General features: G+C 42.7%; 1 protein-coding gene across 1 annotated transcript in view; it reads left to right on the top strand.

Moving 5' to 3' along the window:
- Positions 1 to 202: 202 nt before the first annotated feature.
- XK (X-linked Kx blood group) overlaps positions 203 to 16743 on the top strand; it is a 48580-nt gene continuing 32039 nt past the window's right edge. Inside the window, exons 1-2 of the mRNA XM_040266321.1 lie at positions 203 to 528; positions 8265 to 8527. Coding sequence (XP_040122255.1) covers positions 284 to 528; positions 8265 to 8527 — 508 coding nt within the window. The 5' untranslated portion in view covers positions 203 to 283. The remainder of the gene's footprint in view (positions 529 to 8264; positions 8528 to 16743) is intronic.

Genomic DNA, 16743 nt, shown 5'->3' with positions numbered 1-16743 from the left:
CGTCGCCGCAGAGACGCGACGGGCGCTGAGGCGCGCGGGCGGCGCTCGGTGCGCGTGGGCGTGTCCCGCCCCGTCCGCGCGCCCCGCCCCAGCCCCGCTGGGTCGCTCGCCCCCAGGCCCAGCTCCAGCGCCCGGGCCCCGCGCCCTCGGCGGGCAGCGCAGAGCGCGGGAGCAGTTGGGGCCGGGCATGCCGGGAGCCCCCGGGGCAGCCGCCGCCGCCACCGCCACCGCTACCGCCACCGCCACCGCGTCCGTCGCCGGTGCGCGCCGCTGACGCGCGGAGATGAAATTCCCGGGCTCGGTGCTGGCGTCCGTGTTCCTGTTCGTGGCCGAGACGTCGGCGGCGCTGTACCTGAGCAGCACCTACCGCTCGGGCGGGGACGGCATGTGGCAGGCGCTGACGCTGCTTTTCTCGCTGCTGCCCTGCGCTCTGGTGCAGCTCACGCTGCTCTTCGTGCACCGCGACTTCACCCGCGACCGGCCGCTCGTGCTGCTGCTGCACCTGCTGCAGCTCGGGCCCCTCTTCAGGTGCGTGCGGGGCCCCCGGCGGCGGGGGCCGGGCCTCCCGGGGGAGGGGCCCGGGGTCGGGGACGGGGGCCCAGGCCGGCCCGCCCGGCTCCTCCGCTCCACCACCGTCCCTGTCACAGGAATGCGACAGGAACCTGGGAGGGTGGGAATGGAGCCGGGGCGTACCGCCTTCCTGTTAGGGGCTAGCGTTGGAAATTGCCGACAGTCGACTGAATTTGACCAACGGAAAGGGCCAATTCGGGCCCCTCAACCCTCACCGCGGCCTGGTGGGCTCTTGCAGGATGAGCTCGTGTCACGACGGGGCCTTAGGAAGAGGGTTCTAAATGGCCGTTAGAATCGAAGTGGGCACAGTTGATTGAATTGAATTTAAATTGAACAAACACGTGGAGTGGACTGTACTAGGCACTGTTCTGAGCTCAGTTACAAATACTAACTTATGTAATTCTTATACACGACCCTAAAAATCCACGCAGTCGTCTTTTCTGTCCGATGTGGAAACATGGAGGGGGGAGGGCGGGGGTGGGGAGCGAGGTAGAAATGTCTTCAGGGCCCTGCCTGACTTGTAAACTTAGCCGATGAAGCTGGAACACAAGTGCCACGGAGACCCCAACTCTTGCTGTGTGTAAAGAGAAAAAAAAATTATTAGTGACATTTCTGGAAATTGTAGGAACACAAAACAAGTAAAAAATTTTCTGGTAATGAAGTAGAGTTTGGTTTATCTGAGGACCATGAAGAGAGTTTAAAATGTGTTGTTTTGATACCTCTCATCTCTGTAGGAAGAGCGAAACAAAGGGTTTCTATCTGGATTAGAAACAAATTTATAATAATGAACTTTAGATATAGGTGGGAGAGAAAAGGGAAGAGGTAGAAAGGCCAGATTCATGTCAATGTATGGCAAAACCAATAAAGTATTGTAAAGCAAAATAAAGTAAAAATAAAAATTAAAAAAAAGTTTAAAGTTAAAAAAAAAAATTCAGCCAGCTGGAAATCTTTCCTACCAGGAAATATCTCCCAGCCAACACATCACAAACACAAACACACAGCAAAATATCTCCCCCACCAACATACCACACATTCGAGTAGCAAAATAGATTTTACAGAGCCTTATATACACACACAGTCGAGTAGTAAAATAGATTTTACAGGGCCCTATTATAAAACTTTGCATTTCATATTAGAGACAGTCATCCCAGCTGACACTCAGAATACTGACTTGTAGTTTACACAGTGTCAAAACAAACCAGGTGAACAAGTTTCCCAACCTTGAAAGCCACAGACTCCTACAGAGGAAGAGAAACAGGTGCACTGGCAGGAGTAAGAAGTTGCTACCAACCTCATGAGAGCAAGGGAAGAGTTGGGGGGGAGGGGAACAGAGAGAGAGAAAGAAAGTGAGGGGAATTTTAAAAGCCCTGCAGCCTAGGGCCAGAGAATGAGCAAGTCCTCCGTGGCCAAGTAGGCCGCAGCAACCTGATTGTGTGCCCACTCAGTGGGATCAATGCAGTGTGCTCTTCGTGGACAAGGCACTCATCATTTCTTAGCTCCATCTTGTGAAAAGAAAGTTCATTGCCCGTGCTATTTGAATAAAGTGACAGAGAAACTATTTGAGTAAAGTGACAGGGAAACTGACAGTTCTTAAATGCTTCTTGTGCTAAATGGCTTGGTAGGTAGTGGTTTCTCTGTCTCAGTTCATTGACTCCTCACCATAAAGTAGATATAATTGTTCCCATTTTATAGATGAGGAAAATGAGACCTCACACCACATTCACAAGGCTTCTTACAAGTGGAATTGGCTTAATTATGTGAAAGAAGTCTGAGGAGTGTGGAATGTGTTTTATCTATAGTTCCATCTAAGTTAAGAAAGTTTGGTCATCTTGGCAAAATTGAAAAAGCACAACTTAAGTTGCCATCTTGGTAAATGAGAATACCTTATCAGTACTAACATTTAAAATGTTTCTAAGTACTGAGTGACCCAAGACAAAGCTAATGACATAATAGTATGTATAAAAACAGGATGGCACTCATAGACCTAAGCTCAGAGAAATATACCAATTTGTTAAGAGTGGTAATTTCAGGATGATGGAGTTATGGGGCAGTTTTCACTTTTTTTCTGAAAAATATAGAAAAGTACATTATTTACTCCTTTATTATATTATACTTCTCTACATTTTTCGGTTTTTACCGTAAAAATATTTTAACGTTATCTAAAAAAAAGTTTGGTACTTTGGAGTGATAACTTCTCAACTGATATATATATATATATATATATATATATAAGTTTCAATACTATAAAGGGACCTATTTCCAGAAAATTCTGAATAGGTCATTGTGCTTTGGGGGAAAAAACAGAATAACACATAAAAAGAAAAAAAGGACCAACCAACCTACTTCCTTCAACAAAGGCACTTTCATTCTAACACAGCTGATTTCTTTCAAGAAGATGCTGGAACCGTGCTGAGATACACAAAATGTGGTTCCAAGCCTCTTATCTTCCAGATGAAAAGAAAAGCAATTTGATGTTGTGTGTTAGCATGCCTTAATATCTTATTGAAAGTTCTTCCTGCTGTTTGATTTTATTCTAACTCTAAGACGTCAGCTCAAAATTATTTCCCCCAAACAAAGGAGAGTCTCTGCCCTTCTTATCGATTGGACTTAGTAATATTTTAAAACTGTTTGGGGAAAATTTAGCTGTCTTTAATTCGGGATGGGTACTAACTAGCCAAACTCCTGTTCTTTTTAGGTGAGATGTTGGTTTTGGATTCACTCAGTTCAGTCGCATTTCATTACATTGTAATGATGGTGGACTAAACACTACAGAGTAGGCTTTGCTCCTTCTTTCATGTAGTGAGGCTTTGGGAGAGCACCATGTTTCATTTATATCAGCCTCATATTTAAAACTGTAGTTGCAGTTTGAAGAATTGTTTCCTCATGAAGGCTAGGTTGGGATAATAGGAACATTAAATAATGTCTTGAATTTCTTTTTTTCTATTATAAGGACAATCTTATTGTGAATGATAATAGACATTCTGGATAAGCAGAGTCGGGGGAAAGCACCTCTTAACAACAAACAAAACTTATTTCTCATTCTTTTACAATTATGTTCATTTTATAAATTAATTGGGAGATGGAATAAATATAAATGAGTTACAGGTTCAAGGAATTTGCCCCCATTCTTATTTATTGGTATAATGAAGGAAAAATGATACCTAAAAATCTAGCTTTATAAAATAAAAGCTAAGAAGTTCTAGTAATTTTTTTTATTCAAGTATAGTTGATGTACAATGTTATATGTTGTACAATATGGTGATTCACAATTTTAAAGGTAATGCCCCATTTATAGTTATTATTATAAAATATTGGCTATATTCCCCATGTTATACAGTATATTCTTATAGCTTATTTTATACCTGAGTTTGTACCCCTTAATCTCCAACCCCTATATTGCCTTTCTCTCTTCCTGCTCCCTATTGGTAACCACTAGTGTGTTCTCTGGATCTGTGAGTCTAGTATTTTTGACAGAACATTACAAAATGATTCATTGCAATGAAAAACATTGCAAAATACCCTAGTATTTCTCTCTTCTGTAAACTTTGACAAGACTTTAAAAATAACAATAGCCTAAATATCAATAGCTTTTTTTGTTGTTGCTTGCAAAGTGCTTTCACATACAGTATATAATTCCATCCAATGTAAAACCTTGTGAGCTAACTGTCATTATCTTTTTTTTACAGTTGAGAATTGAGGCTCAGTGAGATTACGCAAGTGGCTTTTCAGAGGTCACAGGGAGCTTTCTATGTAACCAGTTTGGTTCTTGCGTAGCTTCACAGAGCATGTATGTCATAGGAAGATAACGTGGCATAGAGGAAATCATAATCAGTATTTCTTTTGAAAATGTGTTTTTAGTAACTACCTCAGAGGGTCTCTGGTACCACATGCATGGTTTCAGCTAATTAATAAACTGCTTCCACTATGATATTTGAAAATGGAATAAAACGAAAATAAAAAAGGATCAACCTGCTGATTACCTACATTAGGGATCAGCAAACCATGCCCCACATGGAAATCCCGTTACTGCCTGTTTTTGTAAAGTTTTATTGGAACACAGGCATGCCCATTCACTTCTGTGTTGTCTGTGGCTGCTTTTGCATTACAGTGGCAGAGTTGAGTAGTTGCAGTAGAGACCATGACCTGCAAAGCCTAAAATATTTACTCTTTGTAAATACACAAAATGTTTGGCAACCCTTGGTCAAACTGAAACACTATCTTGAATGATTGTGATGAAAATACTTAATTTATGGCTACATTTAGGCAGCTTCTCAAGTAAAACAACAACAACAACAAAACATTTGGAATAATTGGATGAGTCTTGCAGAATCTCAGAAAGAATAGTAGAGTGTGTTTCTTATCAGTTTTCTTAACCAGTAGTGGCAAATAGTGGAAGTCTTAGGGCCTTTCACAAATTCATTAAAAACCTACTACATGTAAACTTCTGTGCTAAGATTTTTATTAGTTGAGAAAAACAGTGAATTGCAGGAGGGTACATCTGGGTTTCCTGGAGAAGGAAATGGCAACCCACTCCAGTATTCTTGCCTGGAGAATTCCATGGACAGAGGAGCCTGGTGACCTACAGTCCATGGGGTCGGAAAGAGTTGGACGTGACTGAGCGACTAACACACGCACCTGGGTTTCAGGGCCACCTCTGTGATTAGTTCATTCTGGGACCTTCCTTCGTTTCCACTGTAGACAAAGAAGTGTCATTTGTCTGTAATCCTGCAAATATTTTTCATTAAACACAGCCTTCTCCTCAGCATCCAGAGACTTGCTTTTTCCTCTGGACCTTCATTTTATTCATTCAGCTCTTAATATGTGCTGTTTTTTCATTTGCTTGTTTGTCATTAAAAATTCTGAGCTTGATTTTACTATTCAGGTAAAACATACTTCTTGTTGGAACGACAGAAGGGCAGAAAACAGATAAGCACAACTAAAAAAATTTAAAAGCTCTAATTTGACTAAAGAGAACAATTCTTAATATTTTGTTATATATCGTCACTAATATTTTTACAGTCATTAAGCTGGTAAACCATGAACCATCTAGGGGGAGGGAGGGGATGTAGGAAGGAAGACCCTGATTTGCAGTCTTTGCTGATTTCTGTGATTTAAAGATTTCCATCATGGCCTATTTCAAGCTACTGAGTTGTTTAAGAACTGCCTCACAAAATCCCTAACCATTTAGCTGTCTCATGAGTCAGTATGAGCCAGCTGAAGCACTCCACTATTTATGTGTATATGTGTATGTATCTATATGTATATGGAATTTTCTTTTTATTAAAAATGGAATTTTCTCTGTATTTTCCATTGTAATACATTACTCCTTTTGCTTACCAAACATGATAATTTTTTGTATGTCAGTATATGTATGTGTATACTGTCAATTTTAAGGGCTGCATAATATTTCATTGAATATACATATTAAGATTTATTTAATCATTGTTTTGTTTAGGGACCTTTAGAGTTTTCCCAGAACTTTGCCATTAAAAATAATGGTATTCAAATTTTTGCAGTTACCTTTCTTTCTAAGTGAGTTAATCTGTGAGAAATATCTTACACACTGAAAGTGCTATATAAATATTACTTATATTAATTAGGTCCTGTTTTCTTGTTTAGATTATGTACATCTCTGAATGAGACAGTAGTGTGCAACTATCTTTGCATTCCTCACAGCACTTACCAAAGTGCATCCACATTCATTACATATTTGAGAATAAAGACAGTGGGCAGTTTATTCTGTCTTCTAGTGCTTGTGATGAGTGGTCCAACCTTGTCAAGTTACAAGGCCTCATACAGCCCTCAGTCATAGATCTGAGTTTTTCCTCAGAGCAGATTCAGTTGGATCAGCTGGACTTAGCTCAAAACCTTGAACTTCATTGTTTTCAGCTAACCAAGTTGATCCACATTGTTTTACATGATTCCATGTAATATATTGGGGCTTTCCTTAGAGCTCAGTTGGTAAGAATCTGCCTGCAATGCAGGAGATCCCAGTTTGATTCCTGGGTCAGGAAGATCCGCTGGAGAAGGGATAGGCTACCCTCTCCAGTATTCTTGGGCTTCCCTTGTGGCTCAACTGGTAAAGAATCTGCCTGCACTGTGGGAGGCCTGGGTTCGATCCCTGGGTTGGGAAGAGCCCCTGGAGAAGGGAAAGGCTACCTACTCCAGTATTCTGGCCTGGAGAATACCATGGACTAAACAGTCCATGGGTTGCAAAGTGTCAAACACAACTAATATATTAAAGTATCTGTGACCCCAGTGGACAAAATGTAGCAGACAATTGCCTCTCCCTCCCCATCCCTCCCCACCCCCTTGCACAACCACACTACTGTGTACCTCATTTTCTCCCAGGAACAAAGATAATCACAAAATATATCCACTTTGTACTCACTAAAGAAAGAAGTTCCTGCATTTCCTTTCTTACTTCAGGTTTTATTTTAGTATTTCGAATTATACATGTATTCTCATTTCCTTGGTTGCCTCCAGGTGAGAGTACAAAGTTAACAACACTCAATAAAATAAATAAAGCCATAAAATCTTCTGGCAGCATTATAAGGTTGTTATAAAAATGCACATTTGGGGAAAACTGTCCTTTAACAATTTTGAAACCTAAAGCCATGAACATGTTTTATTACTAAGAAAAACATTTTCCCCAATATTTTGTTTTGAAATTTTTTGAACATACAGAAGACAATTTGAAAGAGTTCTACAAACAACACCCAAATACTTGCCACCTAGATTCTACAGTTAACGTTTTATTTCACATGTCTATCCATCCCTCTATCAATCCCTCAATTCACTTGTAAGTGTGCATGTGCGTGTGTGTGTAAATCGTATATATCAGTACTCTTCCTCTCTTCGCTATTCATATGATTACCTAGAGAGGAAAATCGTTTTAAAAGCCAACTACTCTATCAGTCTAGAAAGGTGACTGGTTTAGGCTCCATCCTCGAGCAAGCTTGAAACTCCATAGATAAGACAGAGCTGGCAGGCTTCCAGGTATGATTGACTTTAGCCCTGTTCTGAAAAGGCTTAAAAGAGCAGAAATAGGTAGTGTGATCTTCCAGGGGAATTCTAGGTGGGAGGCTGCTCTCTGCTGGGGGATCTCCCAACCACAGCTGCTGCTTTAACTGAAGTGATTTGGGGTATCTATTGGATCTAGAAAAAGTATATGTGCATATATATATATAATATGTGTGTGGGGCTGAGTGTTGTATATACATGCACACGCGTGCACACACACCCCCATATACTGCATTATCTCCATGATGGTGTGGCAAAATAGGTCTTATCTCTTCTTTATAATTCAGGGACAGAACTTGGGTTAAAAGACATGTCCAAGGCTGCACAGCTAATAAGTGTTAGGAAGGGAAATGGAGCGTTTTTCTGGAGCTCTGGAGCCTGAATCACTTCCTATGCCATTCTCGACTCGGTTTCCTTGCCTCAGTGGCCTTCGGTGTCACCTCTCAATGTGGTTCATGCTCAGGCCAGTTGGCCTGCTGGAGGGCATCAAGAAGACTGCGTGCTCACAACTGGTCCTTAGAGAGGATGATTTTAGTGGCAGGGGTGGGGGCAAGTTGCAGTCCAGAGTAACCAAGCCAAGGCTTTAAGAAAGCTAAGTGAAAGTGGGGTAACTGAGAAAAGACAGGATCCTGTCTGCCTCTAATGATCATGACTTGCTGGTTTGTTTCCAGGTGTTTTGAAGTCTTCTGCATCTATTGTCAGTCAAACCACATTGAAGAACCTTATGTCAGCATCACCAAGAAGCGGCAGATACCAAAAAATGGCCACTCAGAGGAAATTGAGAAGGAAGTGGGCCAGGCAGAGGGCAAGCTATTCACCCACCGATCTGCGTTCAGCCGGGCATCGGTGATCCAGGCTTTCCTGGGCTCAGCCCCCCAGCTGACCCTGCAGCTGTATATAAGTGTCTTGCAGCAGGATGTCAGTATCGGACGATGTATGTATATTTTTTATTTCTGTTTGCATTTGGGAAGCATGGAGAGCAAAACATAAGGTCTGTTTTGTTTCAGGTGAAATTCATTTCTGTGCGCCTTCCACCCGAAGTCTGTGTTCCAGTTACTAAGCTCAAAACATAGTGAGTTAAAATAATAGCGTTTCTTTTGCTTATGAATCTGAAGTTTAGGCAGCTCTCAAAAGGGCTCACCTCAGCTCCACTGTGCGTTAACTGGGGTGGCTCAAAGATGGGAAGTTGGAATCCACTGAGGGCTCATCCTCTCACAGTTCTTATGGTTGGTGCTGGGCTGGGGCCTCAGATCTTCCCCACTTTGTCCCTCCATGTGGGCTAGTTTGAGCCTCCTCACAGCATGGTGGCTGCTTTCAAGAACGAGTATCCTGAGAGGGAGAAAGGGCCAGGTAGAAGGCTATCCCTTTTGTGATCCAATTTTGAAGTCATGCAACATTACTTTTGCTGCCATTTTCTTTGTTGATACAGCCAAGAATCCTGTTGAGGGAAGGGAAGAAAGGAAACTCTGACTTTTGTTAGGGAATGGCCACAGTCTAGAGGTTCACAGCTGTGATCATTGTGGAAAATACAACTTGCTGTACTTAGGCTGAAAGGATGGCTGCCAGGGGCCGGGCCTCTTCAGATTGTGCCTCTGTCTCTCAGCAATAGTTGTAAAGCAGCTGAGACAGTTGTAACAGCTTCTTTGTGGTGAATGAGGGCATCAGGAGTTCCTTCCTGTCTTCTTGAAGTTCTAATAGATATCTCATCTTTAAAATAAACACACTTCTCTAACCTTTGGACTAGTCTAACATCATCAAATTGAGGGCAGGTTTTGATTAAGCCAGATTTTTTTAAAAAACTGCATATGCATTGGACACAAGTGAAAAACCTTCATATGAAAAGAGGAAATAATCCTTTACAAATATTAATATTCTAAGTAAATGAAAACCAGATATTCTGGTAAGTTTTACTATACAGATAAGCAAAAATGAGTTAAAAGCCTTAAATTTAAAAATACATATTTAAGATAACACTGAAATTGGAATATTTTAAAATAAATCACCCTTATTAATTTAACTTCCCTCAGTCTTCTTTCTGCTTCTAATCTAGGCTGGATTGTAAAATGTCATTAATTTATGGCTGAGTCACAGGTTATTTGTATATCACAACTGTCTCCCTTATCCAGGTTACATAAGAATGACTATGATTCTTAAGATAGATCAGAACTTTTAGGTTGAGATCCTGGACCTTGGTGGATTAACACCTGTGAAAACACCTTCCACAGCCCCAGGTAGACAGTAGATGCTCAATAAACGCAGCAGCATCCTTGTTTTCTAGGGACTTATAACTAGAATGGGCATTGACCAAGGTGAGTCCTCTGCATGCCAATATACCCTTTACCCAGTTCATTGTTTTTCTATGTGGCAGAAACACAGCAAGAGACCAGATATGGTGATAGCCAATTTGATTTTTACATGTCGGTTCAATTTTTTTTCTCAAGTTACTGAAAATGAAGTTGTCTTTTAGCTCAGAGGTTGGCAAACAGCAGCCCATGGATGTAATCAGGGGGTGCTTGTTTTTGTAAATAAAATTTTATTGGAACGCAGCCATGCCCTTTGATTTACTTGTTGTCTATGTCTGCCTTTTTTTTCCCTTTGAGCAGAGTTGAGAGTTGCATAGTTGCAACAGAAAATAAGTGGTCCACAGAGCATAAAGTATTTACTGTCAGGCTCCTTACAGAAAGTTTGCCAACCCACATTACAGTTTTTCAGATGGAATTCTGTTTGGGAAAATGAAACCTATCTCATAAAATGTCAGTGTCACAAAGAATATCTGTAACATGCCCCCCGAGAACTTGGAATAATATAAGTCCCCTGAGAATTAAACGATAAATCACATATGTATAGAGAAAGGAAGTGGGCATGGTCCTCTTAAAAATACAGAGAACTGCAATTTATATAGGTTTTGACTAACCCTAATCACTGCCTTAGCATATCTGAGGAAGTAATCCCTCAGCTGGAAGGGGAAAGGTAGTTATAATTAGAGCACAGGCTGGGGTGTGTCATGGAGGCCATGGGCAGTATCTATCATATGATTAGGAACGCATTTGGTTCAAGAAACAAACACTTGACTACAAGGTTAGACAACCCATTATTTTGCTCATCTAAGAAGAAATTGGAGTTAGGCCATTGCTGGCATTATATCAGCTGCTCACACTGATAAAGTTGATGTCCCTACAATTCCATTGGCCTTTCTTTGGGGTTGATACTGCTTAGAATCCATCATGGCTTCATTCAAGGTAGGAAGAAAAGCATGAAGCAGAAGGGGGAATGTCTTTCTTCCTTTAGTTCAGTCACTCAGTTGTGTCCGACTCGTTGTGACCCCATGGACTGCAACATGCCAGGCCTCCCTATCCATCACCAACTCCTGGAATTTACTCACTCTTATGTCCATAGAGTTGATGATGCCATCCAACCATCTCATCCTCTGTCTTCCCCTTCTCTTCCTGCCTTCAATCTTTCCCAGCATCAGGGTCTTTTCAAATGAGTCAGTTCTTCGCATCAGGTGTTCAAAGTATTGGAGTTTCGGTTTCAGCATCAGTCTTTCCAATGAATATTCAGGACTGATTTTCTTTAGGATGGACTGGTTGGATCTCCTTGCAGTCCAAGGGACTCATAAGAGTCTTCTCCAACACCACAGTTCAAAAGCATCAATTCTTCAGCACTCAGCTTTCTTTATAGTCCAACTTTCATATCCATTCATGACTACTGGAAAAACCATAGCTTTGACTAAACAGACCTTTGTTGGCAAAGTAATGTCTCTGCTTTTCAGTATGCTGTCTAGGTTGGTCATAACTTTTCTTCCAAGGAGCAAGCATCTTTTAATTTCATGGCTGCAATCACCATCTGCAGTGATTTTGGAGCCCAAAAAAGTAAAGTCAGCCACTGTTTCCATCACTTCCCCATCTATTTGCCATGAAGTGATGGGACCGGATGCCATGATCTTCGTTTCCTGAATGTTGAGTTTTAAGCCAACTTTTTCACTCTCTTCTTTCACTTTTATCAAAAGGCTCTTTAGTTCTTCTTCACTTTCTGCCATAAGTGTGGTGTCATCTGCATGTCTGAGGTTATTGATATTTCTCCCGGCAATCTTGATTCCAGCTTGTGCTTCTTCCAGCCCAGTGTTTCTCATGATGTACTCTGCATATAAGTTAAATAAGCAGGGTGACAGTATACAGCCTTGATGTACTCCTTTCCCGATTATTAGTAAGTAAAAGCTGGCTCTGGTTTCGCCGCTAGAGGTAACCTCAGCTCTCAGAAATATTGTCTCAACAGCTGGAAATATAAAGAATTTGCAAACTTAAAAAAAAAAAAAAGCTTTCCCAGAAACCTCCCTAATAAACCTCATTTAGGTCTCATTGACCAGGATTGGTCATGTGATCACCTTGGTTCAAGAAATGCTAGAGAAGCTGGGCATAGGACAGTTACAACCAGTGGCTTTGAACAACATTCCTTCAACTTCTTTGGTGATGATGTGACCAGAGATGGGAGCTGGGGAGCTTGTTAAAAAATCTACAGAAAAACAGGCTTCATTCTTGGGAACTGTGATTTGCTAGGTATGGGATGGTAGCCTCAGATAGGTCTTTTGATCTTTTTTCTCTTTTGTTTTTTAAACAAGTGCTCCTGGTAATTTTTATGTTTAGTACAGTTTGGGAACACTGGACTAGATAAGTCACAGCCTGCCTAGGGCTGGGCCCATTGCCACCCACAACAAAATTATGTTTTCTTAAAATATAGGAGGAGGACACTGTCTGCCATACCATATGTTGAGACCAATAAAAATATCCATTCTTGATAGGAAAGGACATGAAGTCCATCCGAACCTGATCCCGTTCAACATTCAAACTCTGTATAGCTTTCTTTTCTCTCTTATCCTATGCTTACTTAGCAAATGCTGATGAATTTGGCCTTGGCAGGTCTTGGAGGGGAGGTGGAGCCAGCCACATAGTCCGCTGGAGAGGTTTTTGTTAATTGCAATACAATTCATACAACAATAAGTTTACCATTTTAAATGTACAATTTAGTGGATTTTAGGATATTTACTATGTTGTATCATCATCACCAATTTTAGAATATTTTTGATACATCAAAAAGAAATCCCATACTTAGTAGCAGTCACTCCTCATTTCCCCTCTCCAGACCCTGGCAATCACTAATCTACTTTCTGTCTCTGTGAATTTGTCTATTGTGCATACTTCATATAAATGGTATCATATACTTTTGGAGAGTTTCTTCCCCCATAGTCAGTGAATAATGGACACTGTCTGTGACCCTCATCCTTTGAGTGAGACTAGTCAGCTCTCAGGGGACTTGATTAAGTCACTGGACCTTGGAGGATAGGTTGGTCTGAGGCCCAGGTGAGTTCACCAAGGTTTCTGTGTTCTGTGAAGACCTCTGCAGCATGCCACTTGGCCTGCCTGGATCTCCAAGTGTCCTTCTCTCTTCTAGTCAAGGTGGTAATGTTGGCAGTAATGATGACTGCTTCTCAGATCCTTGCTTTGTGCCAGGCACTGTGATTGGCATGATTTTGTTTCACATTCACAGCATCCCTGTGAGGTAGATCTGATTACTTCCATCTTCTTAAGGATGAAAATTGTACTCCTAGTCTACCAGAGGAGGCAGGACGTAGGGTTAGATTTATGTGAATTCACTCATTGAAGTCAATGAATATGTATTGAATATGTTCTGTGTTCCTGACCTTGTGCTGGGCTCCAAGGATAAAGTGGTGAATAAGGTGGACAGGGCTGTATCCTTCTGGAACAGGATAAGCAAATAGGATACAAATAATTAGTCATATATTTATTTTATTTCAGGTAAATCCTGCAAAGTAAAAGTCTGTTGGGAGACTCTAACTAAGTCTGGGAGATAAGGGAAAATTTCCCAGGGGAACTTAAGTAGAAACTAAAATCTGGTAGATGAATCAAGTGAAGTAAAAGAAGGAAAGGGTATCCCAGGATTTCAGACTTTATCCCAGAGGCACTAGGAGGTCACTGATGAGTTTTAAATGTCACAGTGTCATGATCAGATTTTGTTTTAGAAGCTGATTACTCTGGAAAATGGACTGGAAGGGAGTGAGGGGAGAAACAAGGAGGCCCAGAAGTGGGCTGCTACAGTTGTCAAGTTGAGAACAATAATGACTTAGGCTGTAATAGTAGAAATGGGTTATTGGAGCAATATTACTGGTGCAGAAGTTGAACAAGGTGATGATTGATTGAATGGGAAGGTGGGACAAAGGCAGATGTCAGACATAGTTCCCAAGTTCCTAACATATATTGTTGATTTATACGCTGCCTCATTCCAAAAATGGACTTGGTGACAGGGCTTATTAGTTACTGCTATGATACTCTCTGTGGAATATACCCTTCTGTCTGCTCTTGTGGAAACTGGTAAATTAAATGGTAATATTATATAAAAATATCATCTGGACTAAAACATGTAATTCATGCAGTTCATATGATTACTAAAGATTACTGAACTTATTTATGAATGTGTCTCATTGTAAACACAATTAAAAATCTCACTCTCACATGAAATACTTAACCTTTCTAACACCATTTATTTGAGAGAGGAACAAAGTTATCAGTGGCTGAATACATGTTTTAAGATGTACAAGTATATAAATTCTATCCTAAGTGATAGACTCAGATATATACACAGTTCTTATGAACACTCTACATGCTGTGTTAGGTTGAAAAAAAATTGTCACATCGAGTGAAGAAGGAAACTAATTACTCTCCTATTAGTTGATTCAGTGTCTAACATTTTCTCCTGTTCATCAGATGCCAAAGGGCCCCTGTCTGCTGCTCCTGGCCTGTCATACAGGACTAGGCTGCCCAGCCAGCTTTAACAGTGGGGTCAGTGGACCTGGGTTCGCCATCCCAGTTCACCACTTTCCGGCTGTGTGATCTTGAACATCCGTCTGTCTCCTGTGAGCAGCAGCTTCCTCACCTGTAAGACGGGGATAATCAGAGTTCCTCCATTTTGGAGATGAAGTCACCATGTGCCTATAAACTGTGACTTAACACAGAGCCTGGCACAGTCCACACCCTTAACAGATGGCTGCCTGTGTCTCCCTCCCCAGCTGCTTAGACAGGTCCCCCAAAGGGCAGCCAGGCCTGGTTCTCATGTGATTGCTGGATGCTTGGGCCTCTGGCTGTGAGAACCCCAGCCTGGCCTGCTGCACCTTGTGGGGGTAGAGTGCTGTGCAGAGGAGGAAGCCAGGGCTACATCTGGGAACCACACAGTCCTTACCTTGGTTCCCTCTCTGCTCCCTTCTGTCTAGTGACACCCTCTATCTCCCTCCTTCCTCCACTGATGGAAGCTTGGTGCTGGCTTCTCAGGAGCGTCTGAGAGTAACCATGTCGGGTGTGTATACAGCTCGGTGGAGCAGGTGCTTGTTTAATCCAAGAAACCTTTCTTGACACCTGGTGCTCCTTCAACCAGATGCCTCACTGTCAAGATGCTCACCGCCCAAATTTGTGGATGGTTGCAAGAGCCATAAAGCCCTTCTGGACTCAGGCAAGCCTCCCTCTTACCCTCCTGCTTATTTGAGCAGCCAGCAGGCTTCTCCCCAGTGACGGCAGGTAGAGAGTGCCCTTCAGCTGGTTACCTGAGGACACCAGCCATGCCACCCTGTCCCTGAAGTGGAGCATCTTTATGCCCAGGGCGTGGTACCTCATCTTCCAGTGACTTTCAGACGACAGGGAGTGCCTCCAGGGTGGGTGGCACCAGGGAATCAATCATGGTACTCACATCCTGCCAGGTTGGTTAAATGGCTGTGTGGTTGCTGAAAGTGGTTGGTTTTGGCTTATGGCTGTGGCACGTTTTAGCACTGAATGTAGTCTCCAGGATACCTCACCGGAAGTCACACCAGAGGATCCATTGAGGACCAGAGAAGTCGTAGTAGGTGGATAAACCGTGTCAGGTTAGCAGGTCTGTGTGCTCAGTGTCACCTTACAGTCCATGCCGTGTCAGCACTAGTGGCCCCTGTGACACCTGCAGGGAGCCAGGCTTCCTGGGCTCTTTAGACTCTCTGTTTGATGGCTAGGTTTGGAGGTTGAGCTTTTCTGACCTCGTGTGGGCAGGCCATGTGCAGAGTCACGTGGACAGGGGAGACTCAGGCAGAGCTGTACCACCATCCCTTTAAGAACTCACAGCTGTGCCTGTGGGTTCACAGGAGACACGGGGGCCCTGGACAGCTTGTCCTCCAGCTAACTGTGGCACCCTGCCATACCCCTCTCCTCCCCAGGACCAGGGGTCCTCCACCAGGGGAGGAAGGCAGGCAGAGGCTGAGAACCACTGCCCTTGGGAAAGCAGGAGTCACCCAAGGTTAGGCTTTTTGTGCATTTTGCAAAGACAGAAGGGGACTGGTCAGGGAGGATTTGTTCTAACTTGAGCCCTGCAGAGACCAGTGACAACCAGCCCTTGGGAGTGGGAAAACTAAAACCAGTGTGAGTGGGAGCAAGGGCTAGGGAGGGCGTGCCTGCCAAACCAGGTCTGTGACCAAAAGCAGTGTCGGGGCAGGCCAGGGTCAGACACCAGACACAGGTCAGCATAGGTGAAAACATCATGTGTGAGATGACATGAGCCCAAGAGTCCAGCCTGGAAAGACCTTGGAGAGTAATGTCAGATTGCTCTTGGTGTGAACACAAGGCCTGGGAATAAGGCTGGCCTCCCTCTGAAGACAGCCTCTGAGAAGAGGTGTTTTGAGGGCCCAGGCTCCCCTGGTCCCTGAATCTGACAGGTCCTACAGTCATGTAGCTGTAACTCTTTAGAATAGGTCTCTAGATCCCCAAAATAGAATCTCTAAATGAGGGACCATTTAGTAACCTCTAATACATTATTTCCTAAAGCATAAATTGCAAAGTGGCAGCTCACAAACCTGATCTGGATGGTGTTTGTTAGTCCTCTGCAGACATCTTAAAAGAAAATTCATAAGTGCTGACACTTAGAATCACAAACTTTCAACCTAAATATCTGGATTTCTGACTTCTTTTGTGAAATCAAAATGTCTGGGTGTCCATGTGGTTGCAGTCAGCTGCAAATACAAGATACTATCCCATTAAGGTTGGCCTTTGGTTTGCCACTTCTCTCTTTTGGATTTCATGTCTCACCCACTTTACTCATAGTGGCCACTATAGTCTGGACACT

Source organism: Oryx dammah, unplaced genomic scaffold (assembly GCF_014754425.2).
Source record: "Oryx dammah isolate SB20612 unplaced genomic scaffold, SCBI_Odam_1.1 HiC_scaffold_23, whole genome shotgun sequence".
Lineage (NCBI taxonomy): Eukaryota > Metazoa > Chordata > Mammalia > Artiodactyla > Bovidae > Oryx > Oryx dammah.
This window is presented reverse-complemented; position numbering and strand designations above follow the sequence as displayed.